The sequence below is a fragment of the Ixodes scapularis genome, unplaced genomic scaffold (assembly GCF_016920785.2).
Source record: "Ixodes scapularis isolate PalLabHiFi unplaced genomic scaffold, ASM1692078v2 PGA_scaffold11__112_contigs__length_91849675, whole genome shotgun sequence".
NCBI classification, from domain to species: Eukaryota; Metazoa; Arthropoda; class Arachnida; order Ixodida; family Ixodidae; genus Ixodes; species Ixodes scapularis.
Window position 1 is genome coordinate 86059907 of NW_024609837.1, and position 15666 is coordinate 86075572.

General features: G+C 46.0%; 1 protein-coding gene across 1 annotated transcript; it reads right to left on the bottom strand.

Moving 5' to 3' along the window:
• Positions 1-24: 24 nt before the first annotated feature.
• On the bottom strand, positions 25-15558 carry LOC8033943 (DET1 homolog). The gene is made up of 5 exons (XM_002406847.4): positions 14357-15558; positions 11341-11523; positions 10177-10532; positions 8231-8422; positions 25-6129 (listed from the first exon to the last, which is right to left on the bottom strand). The coding sequence occupies exons 1-5, from the start codon at positions 15206-15208 to the stop codon at positions 5904-5906; spliced, it is 1809 nt and encodes a 602-aa protein (XP_002406891.3). The 5' UTR covers positions 15209-15558; the 3' UTR covers positions 25-5903.
• Positions 15559-15666: the final 108 nt, after the last annotated feature.

Sequence of the window (15666 nt, forward strand, 5' to 3'; positions counted from 1 at the left end):
TTTTAATTTTGAAAAGCGTTTTTTTTCTTTACAGATACGGGGCAATTACATATATTGAAGAGAAAAAATCCAAACACCCACTTTGACAAGCGTGTAGATTTCAAATGAAACCACCCGAGTACGGTTTTGTGTTTTCAATATACAGCCTAAGCTCGTTACAACAGACCTGGTTACAACAGACATTTGGATATAACATACCAATTTGTGAAGTTCAGTTGGTTTCCCTCTATGCACCATTGATTCAACTTCATATCTACATACAACATACTTCTTTTATAACAGACCGAAATCTTGGTCAAAATCAAGGTCTGTTATAATGAGCTTAGATTGTATATAGTTAAACACAGAAAATTAACCCGCAAGGTGTTTTTTTCTGCATAAAATAAAATTGAAAAACCCAAATTTTAAGCTGTCCTTGAAGAGAAAAAGAAAATGCCAGCTTTACAAAAAGAAATCATCTACCCTACTTTTTTTTTGTTGTTGTTGTTGACCCGAAACACAGTCGCACTGAACTGCCCTTGGGGTTGTTCTTTTGATCGAAGCCACATTCCTTGCCCTGTTCCGTTCTCTTACCTTTACCAGCATTACTGGAGAAAATATTATAATTTATGGCATATTTTTTCCAGTACACTCGCTTTACAACACAAGCCCGATAAACATCAATTTCTCTCCAGCATTGAAATTAAGACACCGAAGAACGCCGATTCAAGGAGAAAAAAATAAACACCGATAAATAACCCCTGAATTTGAAGAAAACTAAATACCGAAAACTTGGAACCCTAATCATAAGCAAGTATGCCAGACACAAAACATCGGTGAAATGTACGAGATAAGTTTATTCCTCCCTCAAGAATATTGTCTATCGTGGACTGTTTAAACAGCGCATGACACCTCGAAGCAAAATCAAGTTTATCTAGAAAAGAAGTTATCTATTGTGGACTATTAGCCTCGTTGAGCGCGCTTGCCTATCACCGGTGCACTGCAGAGAAGCAACACCCACGGAACCGAGCTCCACGGGTGTTGCTTCTCCACAGTGCATCGGTGCTCGGTAAGCGGCGCACTCAACGGGGCCGTGAGAACAAAAGGTATTAATGACACGAGAACGCCGTTCGAACTAGGCACCTTATAAAAACGTTAAAAACACAGCAGGACAGCCAAAATCTTGAAATTTGTTCGAATTAAGAAGAACTATGAAATATCAGGAAGTTTGGGAATTCAAAAATGTGAATTCCCGAACTTCCGATGTGATATTTGTAAGCTCAGCCGATATCATTTTGCTCTTGGCGGACTGTTTTTTCATCTCTGGAGGGCAGAAGAGTGTCTGCTACAGTTTTAAATAAAGCGTATAATTGGCAAGCATAGTTTTAAGCACAAGATGGCTGAGGTGTTGCTGCTCTGAAGCACAGCTGATTTTGGTGGCTCTAGGTCCGATTAGAAATGGCTGATCAAAAAAGGGTTCCTTGACTGCAAACTGGGAAAATTTTGGGTTTGTTGGATATCTCCCAAGTGTTCTGCATTCATGATGAACAGCTCAGCTACAAAAAAGTACACTCCGATTATCTCTCTATCGAAAAAACACGCTAGCAATCACTCCCTCTTTTTACATTTTGCAAAGGTGGCATTGAAGTAACAGAAAATGCACCGGATGTTGCCTACAACCGCTTTAGAGCTGCAGTAACTTGGATTTTGATATTGTCTTTATGTTGCACACAAAATTTATGTGCCCCAAGCACCCTTGAAAACCCACATGTTTCAATCATGCGTGGCCTTTCTCCCTATTGAAACTCCAACCAAACACTGCATTGCACCTTTTTTCTGAGATACTTCTCAGAATAAGGGGCAGGCATATAATGTTTTGTCACATTTTAATTGGGAAAAAGGACAAGCATGATTGTAATTCTGAGTTTTCTAGCATCTTAAAAGGACGCTTACAGGGTATCTTGCTCGCGGATGTTTTTATTTGAAGGCGACCGACAAGAGCCCAACTACCCAGAACACAATTTACGGCTCGAAATGCATATATCCGCCCGAATACCGCCAGTCGAGGAATGGCCAGTGTTGGGTGCACTCACTCTCTTGTCCACGGTCATGTGCCGTTCAAACTGATGCATACCAAATATATTACAACACATCGCAACAACCCAAAGCTTGAGTTTTGAGCTTTTCCAAGCTTGAATAGTCCTATGGTCCCCGCACATCCTATTACCATCTTACAAAAACTAATTTCTGAATCACTTACCTCCTGTGTGCCTTGCAAATGCACCTAAGTGGAAATGGTAATGGTATGTTTATCAATACCTTCTTAATACAGCAGAACCCCTTTATAGCAAAATCTGTTGGGACCAAACCGTAATTTTACTATATCAAGAGTTTTTCTATATCAAGAGCACCTTAAAAATTCTGTTGAAGCTATAAAAAGGGAATTAAAATGAATAAAACGTTCATTAGTCCAAAAACAAACACAACTCTAAAAAAATACCACTTACGTTGCAGTAAAGAACTCAGTTAAAGGGAGCTCCTGAGGCTTGTCATGTGGGCATAGTGTGGCCCACCAGCATCTGCTGCATTTAAGCCCTCCCAACTTTCCAAAGTCAACAAGAGTTCACATTTTGGAGGGGTGGTTCAGGATCTTCCTCTGGGCAGCACTTGCTTGGTTCATTATTTGACCAACGCGTCGGAAACGGCGCTTTTATTGCCAGACTTGCGATGAAAACTAACGCAGTTAGTTTTCTGCCTTGAAACGTTCAGGCCATTTGTTTGATGCCTCGAAGTCTTTTTCTTTCCTAACAGGTCCATTGACTGGCACGTTTGCAGCGCATGCGTGTCAAAACCATCCAAGCAGCGCTGTGTCAACGTTCTCGTTTTTGGAGCTTCGGAACATTTCGCAATTTCCATTTTTTCCGTCGGTGATTATCTCAATATGCTTCCTGTGACCAAGGCCAACACTGCTGAAACAAAAATGCCGAATTCATCTGCAATTTGCTTTTGCATTTGTTCGCTACTTGCTTTTTAAAGGAGCGTATTTCACTTACGATGCGCATCAGTCGTGATGTACACACCCCAAAAAAAGCAGCACCTCCTCAGTTTTGTTAGGCCTTTTATTTAGATATGGCAGACGATTGCGAGCCCTCGAGAATGGCAGCAAACACGAGCGGCCGCAGCACCAATCAGAAAGCTGTCATTGTACGACATAGCACTGTAACCTGTAGCACTTTGGTAGTTAATGCACGCCTTTAGAGTTTCTAAGAGCCCATCTACACTGATCTCACTGAGAAATTATGCTGTAGCGGGGAAAAAAGCACTTCATTGTCACCGCCGTGTTTTACTAAAACCAGTATTCCGAGTGTTGACTGTTTACTATATCAGAATTTTGAGCCATAGAGGAAATGAGAATTCAGTCGGAACCGACGTTTCCTTTTACTATAAACAGAGTTTTACTATATGCAAAGTTATGATAATGGGCTCTATTGTAATAGATGCTTGTGACAGCATCACAATCCTAAGCACTGCCTGCCTGGAACAACGAGATTGTGATACAAAGACGCTGGCTGAGTTGCTTGTCCCACCCCATTTTATTAAAGAGTTGTACCTTTACGACGGCAATCTGTATCGCTTATTTACAGTTTGTACACGACTCTCTTGGAAACGATCTGGTCACTGCTAGCTCAAACTTTGAGCATTCTTAGTCTTTTCTAAACTCTATTCATACAAAACTAAAGATAAATTTGTTTCAAGGGTGGGGTACTTCAACTTTGACATTCTAAAACTAAACAAAAGAACAAACACCTCTACAAGTCAAAATTTGCATACAATGTGGACCCCGCCCTCACAAGTGGTTCTCCTTCCCAAGCCTTCACAAGCATCATAGTGCAGCCACGCTTCGTAGGCACACCGAAACAAACTCCTTTTGTCGGACTTTGTTCGAAGAACGCGCTGCGATCAATCCGTCATCCTCAGAACCCAACAAACATTGATTGTGACACCTTATAAGACTGACAACGACAATGATGCCGGGGATAAAACGTTACCAGTCACTGAATCATCTTGCCGCTAGACTAACATGTGTGCAACTACTTTGTGACGCCTACTCACTGGTATTGTATATTACAATCATCAGTAGGATGCATTCCCAAGTCTTCACCTGAATGCTCTGAACTGATGCGTGCAAAACTTCCTGAACCGTAGTCACTATATCCCACAACATTTCTAAACTGGACCCATATTCCACCACGATTAGTCTAGCATAAAAAGAAAACACGTTAGAAACCAAATTCAAGGCTCCATGCCTGTTGCAAAACGTCGTTGCAAACACCAGGTGCAAAATTACAAATGGCCCTCTATCAATCTCACATTGGCAACCTCTGCTATACAAATCTAAACGAGTTACAATCACAATCAACCATTACACCCTTCATCCGCTCCCTGAAGGCACCATTACCACGATGAACGGTGCACGTTTTCCCATCTCGACAATGATCAATAAACATTATTTCTACAAATTTAACGCACTTATGAGATCTTCGGAACAAGGTGACATACAAACACACAAGAGGCAGAAACATCCTGTACAAAACCTAAAATTGTGCCGTGATCAAACGGAGGAAGAGCGCAGTCGTTGTGCAACAAAAAGCAGATGTGCCGCCCCCACAAAACTCCCGCAGAGCCCATTAAAATTTTTAAAAAAATGCCTGTCGCGCGCTGTTGCTCGAGTGGTATGCACCACCAGCTAGTGGCAGTTTTCGGATTCAAATTCGGTGGCACGCCACATTCCAGAGTGTTGTCCCCCTTATCAGAAAAGGTGGTCATGTCACCTACCCTGACAATACGGGTGATCGTTCCAGATTTCGTTACGGCACCAAAGTCGGACCGTTAAGGCCAGTTCACACATTTGCAACTGCTTATGACTGAGCGTGTTGAAAACTCTCTTGATCTCTTATGAGAGTACGCCGGCACAATCTGTCGGGCAGACGTGGAAGACACTGGGTTTCCGCACACTTCCCTTTTCTCTTTTTCGCGCATCGTTCTCACAGAGCGGGCTTGAACAACTTTTGACAATGTTATCAACGACCATTCCTCATAGACGGTATGTACATTTGACTTCGCAAATTCTGCAAAACCTTCACCCTAGTGAGATGCAGTTCTAGGGCTACCTCATAGATGGCGCCACCATGTGATCTTTCGTCGTTAGAAATCACGAGCGCGCACGATGTTGCAACCAAATGCAAGTGCGTGGCTTTAGACTACACGCGGCCGCTAGATGGTGTTTCAAACACTGCCGACAAACTTCCATTAAACGAGCTGTCTTGCTCAATCTACAGGCTGTGTCCGAATGCCATTCGGGCGTAAACAAATTCGTATAACTAGACCATTTAACTGAGTGCGATTAAACTTTTCACAAAGGTGTCTTTTAGGTGGTGCATTCATCAAGCTCGAATTTCATGAGTGTAGTAGGTTTTAGATTAAAAAAAAGCTAAAGCTAAAACATCTTGTTTTTTTTCTACAAAGAGAGGGGAAAACGGTACAAACCGTCTGGTCGACGCCGCCACTCGTAGATGGCACAACGTAACACAAAAAGGCGAAAGCTTCTTCAAGTTGAACGCTCGAAAGCAGTTCCAGCAGATCCGAGTGAGTGTGGCACCATCTCTGAGCGGCAGCGACAACCAGACGGTTTTTACAGTTTTCCTCCTTATAAAAAGAGAAGAAAAAAAATAACTTTTTAGGCTTGAATTAAAGATAAAAAAAATTCACACTCGTAAGGTTTGAGTAATGACAAATGCACCGCCTAAAGACGCCCTCGTGGAAAGCTTGCTCGTATATTTACATTTTTTTATGCCCAAACGGTGCTCGTAAGCACCCCATAGTGTACGAGCCTCTCCGCCTCGAGTGGCCCGTTGCCGGCATCCTCACGCATGTTGCGACGAGTGTTCGGGTGCCGTGCTGCACGTTGCCGAGTTGTAGATGTGGAAGTTGACCACGTACTCCGCATTGGTGCGCTGCACGCTGATGGCAAACGGGTCGTACGGGTGGAAGGTGAACGCCACCAGGCGCCGGGCGGCCGGCGGGGGGTTCCGGCCCTGCACCCCCGCATAGATCTTGAACTTGAGCAGGCCGGAGTCACGGGCGTAGAACCTGCAGTAGATGGTGATGCATGGATTGCATTATAGTAGCTGCGGTTCCCTATTTTCGGTAAAAACAAAGAATTTCAAAATTAAGGCCCCCCCCCCCCCCCCCCCCCCCCCTTTTCGATACGGCTTTACAGTGGAATCTCATAAATTTGAACCTGAGGGGGACCAGACCACTGTTTAAATAATGCAAAGTTTCAATTAGTGGGAGTTTCCATCCTGGAAACACATAAGTTGGGACCTCCATGTTAGTTTGAATTATCTGCGAGTTTGAATTAAGAGAGCTTGAATTGACGAGATTCCAGTGTATCACGATCGAGAAAAACCAAAAAGCTTCAAAATGGAGCTGCCCTCGAATAAGCAAAGACCAAGCTTCACGTGAAGAAAATCCTCGCCTGCCATTTTGAGCTAACCCGTAACAGACCTTAGTGAACTGTCTGCGAGGCTGCTTTTTGCTTTCTTATCGGAACAGGGACGTTTTCTAAGTATTTGGGTCGTGCATATGTTGTCTGGAGTTTGGGGAATCATGTGCCCGTGTCCTATTCTCTTTAACACTAGCCTCGATAAACCCTGATTTTTGTGTCCGACCCCAAAACGTTGGCACCGAAGAACACCGAACTCGCGGGAAAAAATGAACCCCGGAAACCCAGAACCCCAACTATTACAAAACCTCCTACTCTGTAGAAATTTGTAATATAATTAAGTGTTGCGTTATAATTAATTACAATTAATTCATTATAAATATACTTTTGTTAAGAGCCGCCGTTTTTAGTGCCGCAAAATGAGACGCTCCGGAACAGGAAACACGGAAGAGTTGTGCCACGCCTTCTTTGTTGATGGCCCTATCCAGAAAGTGCGCCTAGGTGAAAATATTATACGTGCTTGACCGTGCTGACAGAGACTGGCAAGCACAGAATATCCTAGGCCTTCCAGGGAAGAAAAGAAGGGCGTCTGAATGGCTCCGCCTGCCGAAGATTCACTCTCATTTCTGACGCATGCGGTGAGATGGCACAGCGTGATGGGAAAGGCCCTGAAGCGCGCTAACGAGTCCTACCATTGACCTTGCATAGCTCAGTCGGCAAAGCACTTGTCTCACAATCTTCAAGGTGGCGAGTTCATATCCTGCCAAGGGACTGAAGTCTGTTCATATGGTTCCCTACGGGTGTACTGCTCTTCGGTATCGGTTTCTTGTTACAGCCAGCTGTTATGAGTGGTTGTTACAGCCAAACGTTTTCAGAACTCCATGAAAATCGGCGGAATGAACTCATTCTGTATTAAAAGAAAAGGGCGCGCATGCTCGGCAGCAATGCTGGAAGCCCGGAACGTGCTCGTTTAGCGCACGCTAGGAGTAGAGCGCATCGATGGCGTCGCTCTATGTTTGATCACGCGTTGCGACGCGCGGGAGTAACTCGGATATATTCGAGCAAGGCGTTTGGTGTCATCCAAATAATGAAGAAACTAGAACCGCGTCGGCGTTTGGCTGGTACTCGCCTCTCCTCCTTCCTTCACCAGTGTGAGAAACGGAAATTTGCACAAAGATTGGCGGAAGCATTTGCCTGGCCTCCGCGTGTTATTTGTTGTTCTCCACCTTTTCGAATGTTTTACACGGTACCGCACAAACAAAACACAGAGGGAAGCGAAGCTGGCAGGAGAACGTGAAGAGAGAGCTTCTGGTAAACCTCTGAACGGCGTGCCGACGTTTTACTAGGAGATCTAGTCCTGAAGAAGCTAGATCTCCTAGGAAAATGTCAGCACGCCATTCTGAGGTTTGCTGGGAGCTCCCTCTTTACAGTACCACACGGCAAAGAACTACCGAACGGACACGTTGGATGGCCAAGAATTAATAATGAGAGCAACAAACAGCATCTGGAGGCTGGGTGAATGTTTCCCCCGGTTTTCGGGCGGGTTGCCGATACATGAAGTAAAAAGATTAGTACGCAATGGGTTGAACATTGTGTAAAGTTCAGAACAGGCTTTTGTCGTGCGAGTTGCTGCGCAAACAGGGCGTTTTGCACACCCATGTTTTCGATCCTGTAATTTCGATACTGCCACGTGCAACCTGTTGGACGGGATACAGCTAAATCTGGCAACGAGCGGGGTGGCCTCACCGTATGGGGTAGTCTCCGCACGCCTTGGGCCGCTCGAGTACGGAGACCCACTTGTCATCGTAGCTGAACAGGGCCAGGTCCAGGTAGGGGCTGCTGCTGTACGACTGCGAGCTGATCGGCAGCTGAGCCAGCAGACGCTTCACCGCCTCCGTCTGGCCTCCATACCGGGCGTTCACTATCGTCTGCTTGAACCTGGGCCAACACAACCATCCATAGTTTGAGCCAATCTTTATTTTGTATAGGCACCACCATAAATAAGGAGCGTACGCCCATGTCACAATGGGCGTCCAGTCACTATTTTTAAAGCAATTAAAAAAAGAATTTGCATTTTTATTTTAATTTATTAATTAAACCGAGATGTTTGGAATTGCATTTTATGTGGAACGCAGTGGGTGCTAACCCATCTCGGCCTTCCAGGCAAGCGATGTCGTATCAAGGCCGCCACATCCTCCTTTTGGACCATTTCTTTTTTTCTTCTTGTCGTTTTCGAAGCTTTCATATCTGGCAGTCCTCTCAAAGCGTATTGGAGCCCTCTCTCTTTTGTCATTGCCTTGTGTGGCCGGCAGAGCTTGTGTCTCAGGTGCTTAGCAGCCGGCCAACTCTCTTCAACCTAGCCCGCTTCTCTCCCTTTTTTCCAGGTTAAACCAGCTGCAGTGAGGAAGCAATTCTGCATTAATAAGCAAAGTGCACATACCCCAGTTTTATTAGATTATCTCCAACATTTAAATGCGCGCTTGCTCGGTATTCTACGATAGTCAGTTTGTGATTAGAAATTAGAGATTGTTTATTTCAGATAAGAGTTTTGCTATGAGCTTGATGCCCTTGCTGATGCTTTAATTGCGTAAGCACTGCTAACGGTATTCGCGCGATGCAGAAGCGTGGTCAAAAGTAGCACGCAAGAACTAGAAATGAGACATGAGAAAGGAATGCTTTGGTTGTGAAACCAAGAGGATAATGACCACAACTGTGATGCGCCTCCTTGATAAGAGTTGTTCCACTCTTCATCATGACACTTTCTGAAACGCCAGACCTTGTGTGTCGTGGGCGACCCGATATTAACTTCCTTACACGGGATTTACAATTGACTGTCAATCTCACTGTGTCACGGAACATGTGATCTAATTGTTTCTGCTTTGCCTCTTTATAAGATCTCTAGTGACTGTGTTAACCAAAATCAATGTTGTTACTTTTACTTTTTTTTTTCATTTTTGATAGAGCCCTCGCTACACTTGACATCAGCCTTTTTGCACTACAATGTCATAACCGGCTTCCTTTCCACACTGCTGCAGTCCCGCACAGTATGCTGCACAAGCATAAATGGCTTCACCTTACAGCACATTCGCGAGCGCACATGCAAGCAGCATTGAGAGCGCTGAAGAAGCTACACTGGCTTTGACAGCCTAGCACAAAGAAGTTTGACGCCAAGTACAGCCTTTGGCTATGAATCCAGATCATGCACATACTGAGAATGTCCTTAGTTTCGCAGGCTCGACATTTTGCAAACGGTGAATTTTCGGGAATATTCGGCCGGTTCACAATTTTCAGATTTAGAGCGATATGCCGTGTGCTCATTACCATGGGTTAGGACAATTTTTCGCAATACTTTCCGAGTTGCGAATTCCACGAAAATTGCGTCTTCGTGACGATGATAAAGTCAAATTTAAGGGTTTTACGTCCTAAACCCACAAAGGGCATGTGGCACGTCCCAGCAGAGGACCGAGGATTAATGTGGACCACCTGGGAGCTGTTTTGACGTGTAACCGAAATCTCGGTTACGCGGTGCTTTCTCCGCAATAGGCCTCCGTCGGATTGCAGGCACCTTGGCCGGGACTCAAACTCTCGAAGGTTACATTGTATACGTTATTTCATTTGTGGATAGTAAAATCTCGAAGAAGAGCTTTGGTTAGATACACAAGTCACGGTGGTCGCAATGCGAGTTTCAGCACCTCTGCTGCACGAGCCTGGCGTGGATGTTGTTGGAGGGCGAGCAGGTCATCTGGGCTTGGGCGTGCAGGGCCGCGTTGCGCAGCAGGTCGCTGAAGTCCTCGAAGAGGCGCAGCAGCTCCTCCGAGGTGTTCTCGTAGACGGCCAGCACCTCGGTGCTCTCCACGTTGTAGACCACGAACAGCGAGGGCTGCGAGTTGGGGTCCGAGAGCCGAAAGGACACCACCTCCTCGCTGGCGTACTTCAGCAGCAGGTGCCGCTCGTCCAGCAGCTGCATCTTCCACAGCCGCAGGTCGCACAGCTGCTCAAAGTGCCGGTGGAACTGCCGCAGCGCCGTTGGCGTGCCCTCCGCCGTCGCCTGCCGGCGTCAGTGTGCCAACGGATCATTTCGAGTTCCAAGAAGGGAATGGTGGTTTTGGCAAGGTATTCACAAATCAAACATCATGTACCACACTTTCTGGTCTATAAGTACCACAACGATGTCAATATCAACATTCTCAAAGTTTCCAAAACTTTATTAATATGCACACGTCAGCGCCATACCATTTTAAAGTTGGGCTTTCCGTGCTTCTCTGCGGCGCACCAGTGCTCCCTAAGAAGCGCACTCGACAAGGCTAACCTGCCTCCATCGACATTAAAAAAAAATTATTGCGGTTCATCTAAAAAAAAATTGCTAATGACCAGACAAAGTGTTCTGCGATTGACAGGACACCTGTAGAAAGATGTGCTTTCGGTGGTTTGCTTTTAGCTGACACACTTTAGGATATTTGCCTTAGGAGCTTTGCTCCTAGTAGAACAGTTGTAGGGGATGCATACTTCTGTGGAATGCTTTTTTCGAGATGTGCTTCTGGTAAGAAAATGACACTAGACACCTTTTCTATTTTGCTGCATTACCCGAGACTGAGGCAAGAAACCCAGAAAACAGAGCTGAGTTTGAGACTTTGTCCTCCTGTCACCTTTTTGCTTTCTCTTCTACGGTTCGATGTTTCCTAGGTTTCTCACCCCGAAAAGGTGATGGTAAAGGAGAGAGTGATAGTACAGCTGCAATGGGGGGACGCGTGCCTTACGACCACGCAAGATTTTGTGTACGGATGGTGCAAATTTCGCCAGAAAGGGGAACTAACAGCTACCACCGTAAAACAAAACTACTATTCGCACAGCCTTACCTGCCGGTACAAGTGAGTTAATAATCGGTGCTTCAGCGAATTAAGGGTGGCTTCGCAGTAGGGCCGACGCCGGGAGGAAGGGCGCTCCTCGCTCAGCAGCGCCGAGGACACGAGCAGCTCATCGTCTTCATAGCAGAACCGCCCAACCGTCCGCACGTCCACAAACTGGCCGTCCCTTGTGACCTGTGCAGAGAGAGAGAATAAACCTTGTTTACTAGTTGCCACAAGTCCGGCATTCTGTTACCACCCATCTCTGAGCACGTCCTTGGTGAGTCAGGTTAGAAGCTGTGCAGCAAACGCAGAGGCGCTTGCCATTACAGCTGGAGAACTCACTCCTCAGAAGTAATTAAGTTACAGATACTTGAGTTGAAATGTAATAATGTTACAATTACGGTCATATTTAGAACTATCTATCTATTTACGGTGAATGCCCGTTCACACATGCAGCGCAGCACTAGGATACTGAAGAGTCGGGGCTGTCTCAGCACTGACTCATTGCTACATTGTGTGTATAAACAGGAAAAAGGCTGGGTTACAAGCCGCAGAGAACTGTGCTGCTGAGTTAGCACTGAACTGTATGTATGAGCAGGCCTGTACTCTAAAAAAGTACCAAAGTTACGTCACAATTACACGCTTTTAAACTATCCTGCGACGCCAAGCTGCCTCCGGATTGTAATAAAAACGAGAAAGACATTTCAAGTTTTGTCTTGGCGTTGTGCTCATGGCTAAATTTGAGGTAACGAAAAATGTTGCACTAGATTGATAGGAATTTGTCAATATCATTAGAGAAGTAGCTGACTGAACTAAGTTATGAGTTACCTTAAAAATGTAACTAAGCTAGTTACTCCAATTTTCTTAAACCTTTCGTAAAATTATAAAATTATAGCAATGTAAGATCTTTTAAATATTTCCGTTAAAGCCGTTTGCCACTTGTTTAAAACACAGCAACAAGGAACAAAATAAAATAAGGGTTTATGAGCTGTGGGAGAACCTATGAAAGCGAGTTAGTGTATGGTTATAATGCAATTAAATGCAAAGGTGCAAGCGAGCTGGACAAGAGAGACGAAAATAATCCCTGGAAAAGGGGAACAAGAGGGACAAAGGACAAACACAAATCTCCAAACACAGCTAGGTGACTGGTGCGCGACCGAAAAGTTGGTAGAGCGCTCCACCTGTAATGGAGAGGTCTCGGGTTCGATACCCAGACCAGGCGGATTTTTTCGGCCGCGCACCAGTCACCTAGCTGTGTTTGGAGATTTGTGTTTGTCCTTTGTCCCTCATGTTCACTTTCTCCAGGGATTATTTTCGTCATTCAAGTTAGTGTAAATGTTTCATGTCCTTTTCATGAAAACAAAATTGTTTTTCGGCCAATAATGTTTTTCAGGACCTTTCGATGAATTATCCAAGCGCCAATGAGCATGTTGCAAGAGCAGTTACTTACACTTGTATGTGCTGAGTTCTACAGCAGTAGCTTTTGCAAAGCAAAAGTCTAAAATGAATGGCACTTTGCACATGCACTCGTCAACTTTATTTCAGTCGTTTACCTTGAATCTTTTATGCAGCATGTGCACCGATGCTCTGAGCATTCCCTTTGGTTCTTGGATAATTTGGGAAAAAGTCTAGCGACCTGATGTTTCAGAGAAATTTTGGTGCAGCTGCGGCTAGGTCAAGGTTTTTTGTTGGTTTGGCGAGCGTGTATAACTGCCCAGATGGAAGGGCAAACACCCAAGTGTGCATACATTCACATGAGATTGTGTCTGCCCAATTTAGCATTTTATGATGTTGGGATTACCAGAAATGTCCGATAGCCCATTTTCTCTTCGGTACATGCTTCAAGTGGATTTGAGAACAGCAGTTTCTGCCCCAACATTAGATGTGCATTCATGTCAGGGCAGCTTGCATTTCTATTAGGGAGGTGACGCTCATCTACTAGCAAAAGTTTGGACAGTGGAAACAGACCGAGGAGACTTGACCAGCTCTAATTAAATTGCTCTTGCCGATGTGGCACACTTAACAGGATTTCCAATTGTAGCACATCAAGTTCCACAACAAAGACTACCGTAGAATATGACTCATCCGCCCCATTCCACACTAAGCGCCCATTCTCAAATTTGCAAGATCAGAGAAATGTGTACAGTAGATTTATATGCAAAATTGATGACCGGACAAGCACCCATCCCCCATTATTTATTTTTTTTTTTGCGATTATCTCCAAATTTTATGTGGGCATATGCCCGGTATTTTACGGTATACATAAACAGAAGAAATGCATAGGACTACAGAGACAACAGAGTGTTTGACTTTCAACACATGACATTTACTGTCTTCTGCTGGCTGCAACGGGGTCACTAAATGCACGGTTGAAAGTCTAAAGTTGTGCCATCTTTGTTGTTCTTCTGTGCATTTCTTTCGTTCATGTACAGCCTGCTAAGCAACGTGCTCAACATTCTGACACAGGGTTTGTCATTTTCAGCAAGTAGCAGGAAGGAAAGAACAGCAGCATGACTTAGGCCGGCGGAACAAAGCAAATGTTGAGCGGAAAATCTAGATGTCCATCCCAATCCTTCATCTGCTCAACGGTGCGTTTGGCAGCGATCTCGACATCCGTCATGGCCTCCGTCAAGATGCCAAGAGAGAGAGACACAAGGCAAGACGGCTTTAAAGTCTTGAAAAGGAACTTCCTGGAAATCTCAGGGTGGGAGCCAAGAGACATTTTACTGTGAGACTTCATTTCCTTAGGGTGCGGAAGAAATCGTCTCTTAGAGGAAAGTTGGCTGCAAGTCTTTTCAAGTCCTTCCTACCCTTGTTCTGCAGACGTCGTCAGGATGTCCTAACTCTCAATGGATGTCCTGTGGACGTTCACAGGACATCCGTGCCACCTGGAGTATACCGAAGAGACGACTTCTTCAGCTCTCTGGAAAGGTCAGTCTCTTAGTGAAACGTTTTCTGCCACTCCAAGACCCGTTCAAGTACTTCCTACCAGGTTCGAGTACCTGTCTGCTTCCCCCAGACGTACCTTGAAGATGTGCACCGTCTGATGCTGGACCGACAGCACAGCCAGCGTGTCCCTGTACAGATACAGCCCCTGGTTGTGGGACAGGAAGATTTTGTCCGTCTTGAAGGTGCGCTTGTCCCTCAGTGTCCCCGTCACCATGTCCACCAGGTGGAGCGAGTAGTCCTCGAGCGGGGACCGCGGGTTGGGCGACACGGACTCGTTGTTCCGATGCATGTCCCAGAAGAACGGGTGGGGGTCCTCCGGCACGTACACGGCGGACCCCACGATAACGTGTCGCCCGTCGTCCGTGAACAGGCTGCACTCGCGGTTCAACTGCTCGCCGCCGTTGCCCGAGACGTTCACGATGTGTCGCAGCCTGAAGAACTCGCCGAAGATGGTGCTCCGAACATGTCCCGACTCGGGACTCGCGCCGCTGCCCATGTGTTCACTGGTGAGGCCCCCGATGAGGTGCGCGGCGGCGCTGGGACCCCGGTACCAGTAAATCTCGATGGAGGTCTGGTCCGACGAGAACGCCACCAGGTGCTTGCCGTCGGGCGAGAACTTTCGCAGGAAGCACGGCGGTTTCTCGACGTTCACCACCGTGAAGTTGGGACAGACGTTCTGGTGGAGGCGTCGCGAGACGTGTAGTGGCGACGCGTTCTGTCGGGCGGCGTAGACCTCGCGATACAGGAGGCGGAGGACAACGTTTTGGGGCGGGATTCGGGGACGTGTGGGCGTCTCGTCGTCTTCGTGCCGCGAAGGGTGCCTCGCCGCGTTCATCGAGAACGCGGTTGGCCAGGAGTGGGCGGGCGCCGACCCCTCCTGCGAGCACCGGTGTCGGTTCACGACTACGAGCTTCTCCGGGTTCGGCATGATGCAGCGATTCGTTGGTGCCTTGGGGGAATCACTTTAACTCCATTCCTGGTTTATTGTCGCAAAGCTCTTCACAACTACGAGCGATCGAGAACGGATCGTGCAGGAAAGGACTCACGGAACTTGTCAAACTGAACGGCAAGAGCGACAGCGAATTCTCTCGAGAATGTGGTTACCAGATTGTTTGAGTAAATGTAAGAAAACATTTGGAGAGATTATGGAAGATCACGATAGATGTGGGAAGGAGTACAAACAGCATGAAGTCGTTGATGGACTGCAAACCCTGCAAACACACAAAAACACACTGATCGAATCGACGCCATTACACTGCCGAATCCGAAAAAGGTATCGGATTGGCTTTTAGTGTGCCTAATTTGTCTAAAGTGGCTAGAAATTCAGTGCAACGTAAAAAATAAACTTCAGGGAAGAGTATTTCTACATAAACAACAGTTTTCAAG

What these genes read in the sequence shown, in the direction of transcription:
- LOC8033943 (XM_002406847.4), bottom strand. Translation starts at nt 15,208, where the DNA reads ATGCCGAACCCGGAGAAGCTCGTAGTCGTGAACCGACACCGGTGCTCG. An exon ending in TAACTCACTTGTACCGGCAG is followed by an intron (nt 10,533 to 11,340) that starts GTAAGGCTGTGC and finishes TGACGCCGGCAG; the next exon opens with GCGACGGCGGAGGGCACGCC. An exon ending in GCCAGGCTCGTGCAGCAGAG is followed by an intron (nt 8,423 to 10,176) that starts GTGCTGAAACTC and finishes GTGTTGGCCCAG; the next exon opens with GTTCAAGCAGACGATAGTGA.